General features: G+C 48.0%; 1 protein-coding gene across 1 annotated transcript; it reads left to right on the forward strand.

Annotated features, from left to right (window-relative positions):
• Positions 1-1,009: 1,009 nt before the first annotated feature.
• On the forward strand, positions 1,010-2,566 carry LOC132567767 (primary amine oxidase, lung isozyme-like). The gene has a single exon (XM_060233458.1). The coding sequence runs from the start codon at positions 1,010-1,012 to the stop codon at positions 2,564-2,566; it is 1,557 nt and encodes a 518-aa protein (XP_060089441.1).
• Positions 2,567-2,917: the final 351 nt, after the last annotated feature.

Here is a 2,917-nt window from a genome sequence, read left to right on the forward strand (position 1 = left end):
CAGAGAGCCAGTTTGGTGTAGTGGTTAAGTGCATGGACTCTTATCTGGGAGAACCGGGTTTGATTCCCCCACTCCTCCACTTGCAGCTGCTGGAATGGCCTCGGGTCAGCCATGGCTCTCACAGAGGTTGTCCTTGAAAGGGCAGCTGCTGTGAGAGCCCTCTCAGTCCCACTCACTTCAAAGGGTGTCTGTTGTGGGGGGGGAGAAGATATAAGAGATTGTAAGCCGCTCTGAGTATCTGATTCAGAGAGAAGGGTCGTCTTCTTTTTCTTCCTCCACTTGCAGCTGCTGGATTGGCCTTGGGCCAGCCATAGCTCTTGTAGGAGTTGTCCTTGAAAAGGCAGCGGGCGTGAGAGCTCTCTCAGCCCCACCTACCTCACAGGGTGTCTGTTGTCTGGGAAAGGTAAAGGAAATTGTGACCGCTCTGAGACTCTGTGATTCTGAGTATAGGGCAGGATAGAAATCCTATATCTTCTTCTTCTTTCAAAAGAAAGTAGTGCTTTTGCGAAAAAGAATCTACCCATAGAAGGTTCAACTCGGACTTCCATTCGATTCATTTTAAGGAAAATTGCTGCAACATTTCCTCTCCCAGACAATGTTTCTCTATCTGGCATCACCTTTCCTGTATTTACATCAGTCTACTTTAGATATGATCTACGTGTGTAACCTGTAACTCATTACAATTTGCTCTTGAACTTGTCCAAAGAGTAGTTTAATGTGGGAGGGCACTGTTGAGTTCTTTGTTCAAAGCTTTTGAGATGCACTGAATAGGAGGAATCTGTTAGATCAAGGAAATAACACAGGTATGAAACTCATTCCCATAAAAGGTCTCCTCCCCTAATTCAGGCATTATCGTCGTCTCGCTCTTTAAATGCTGCTTCAGTCCGCATTCTCCTAACCGCTTGACAAACCCCAGGAACCAGCTATGCTGAAAATGAACACAAAATTGGTTTGTGCGCTCCTAGCGCTATGCACAGCGACGGTTTTAATCTTAGGCTGGATATTCCAAATGACACAAAAGAAGCCCCCCGTTTGTGAGAGCCAGCACCAGGATTTGTGTGTGAACAAAGGAGGCCACGATAAACCAAGCTTGGTCTTTGCTGATCTAACTCCAGAAGAGATGGTACAAGTGAAGAAATACTTGTGGGACAAACTTGGAGTGCCTTTAGTGGAACCCTGTGAAGCCAAGCCATCAAACAACAGCATTTATTCCATTGCTCTCCATCTTCCCCCTAAAGCAGAGGTACTGCAATTCCTGGACCACAGAGGGAGAAAACCCACACGAGAAGCTCTGGCTGTGGTCCATTTTGGAAACCAAAAGGAGCCAAACATCACCGAATACGTCGTGGGTCCTCTTCCAAAGCCAAACTGTCACAAAGACATCACAAAGGAGAAGTACGGAGGGAAGCTGCCATACCATCGACGTTTTTTTACGGAAAACGAGAGGAAAGAAATCAATATGTTCGTGAACAAGAATTTTTCCGAAGCTCCAAATTTTATGCACAGGGTGTTCGATTGTAATGGAACCGACCTCGTGGGGATCCTGGCTGCGCCGCCGGGGTTTAAATCTGGAGACAGGAACGTTTGGGTGGCTCAATTCCAGAATGTTTCCGGCGCTTACCTGCATCCGATTGGGCTGGAGGTGCAAGTCAATGTTAGCAGCTTGAATGCTTCTGAGTGGAAAGTGCTGAAGGTGTTCTATAACGGGCAGTACTTTAAGGACATGGAAGACCTCGAAAGACAATTCAACGAGGGGAAAGTGGAAGTGGCCAAAGTGAAGAAAGCTCCTCAAGATGGCGGGTACGCGTCCTTGAAACCAAAGGTCCCACCCAAGTGGCCAGGCCCTCTGCAATATGAACCTCGTGGCCCACGATATTGCCTCAGGGACAACCAAGTCACCTTTATGTCTTGGAGATTCACCTTTGGCATGGAAGCCAACAGAGGACCACGTGTCTTTGACGTTAGGTTTAAGGGCGAGAGGATAGCCTATGAATTAAGCGTGCAAGACGCGTCTGCCCTCTACGGGTCCAATAGTCCAGGGCTGATGGTAACCAGGTACATGGACCTAAGCTCTGCCCTTGGGAAGGAGGCTCTCAACCTTACCCGGGGCGTTGATTGTCCTCATTTAGCGACCTATTTGGACCAGCACTATCTCCTTGATTCCTCAAAGCCAATCACTCGCAAAGACTCTATCTGCATCTTTGAACAAAACGCTGACGTTCCAGTACGACGCCATTATGACCACTTAGCCTCTGCATTTTACGGAGGGTTAGTCGATTCCGTCCTAGTCTTCCGGTCCATCTCTGTAATAGGGAACCAAGACTACATCTGGGATTTTGTGTTTCATCAAAACGGAGCGGTTGCCGTCTCGATGCACGCCAGCGGGTATATCCTGACGTCTCTCTTCTTCGACGACGCTGCGGACTTTGGGAACCAGGTTCAGGAGCTGGTGCTGGGACCAATGCACACTCACAACATTCATTACAAAGCGGACTTGGACGTCGGTGGTAAGTGTGGTTTTGTGTTTTTGAGGGAATGCAGCAATGCCTCCTTGCTAAATATTTAAGCTGCACCTGAAGGACTGCCTGTTATTTTGAGTCCCATGATCTGATGTTGGGTTGAGAGCTAAGAAACATAGAAACAGGATTTTTTTTGGTAGCAGGAACTCTTTTGCATATTAGGCCACACCTCCATGATGTAGCCAATGATGTAGCCTCCATGATGTAGCCAGTTCTCCTGGAGTTTACATGATGTAGCCAATCCTCCTGGAGTTTACATTAGGCCCTGTACCAAGAGCCCTGTAAGCTCTTGGAGGGTTGGCTGCATCAGGGGGGTGGGGCCTAATATGCAAAGGAGTTCCTGCTACAAAAAAAGCCCTGCATGCAAGCAATCCCTTCCCATCGTTGGAGCACTCACA

The sequence above is a fragment of the Heteronotia binoei genome, chromosome 2, assembly GCF_032191835.1.
Source record: "Heteronotia binoei isolate CCM8104 ecotype False Entrance Well chromosome 2, APGP_CSIRO_Hbin_v1, whole genome shotgun sequence".
NCBI lineage: Eukaryota > Metazoa > Chordata > Lepidosauria > Squamata > Gekkonidae > Heteronotia > Heteronotia binoei.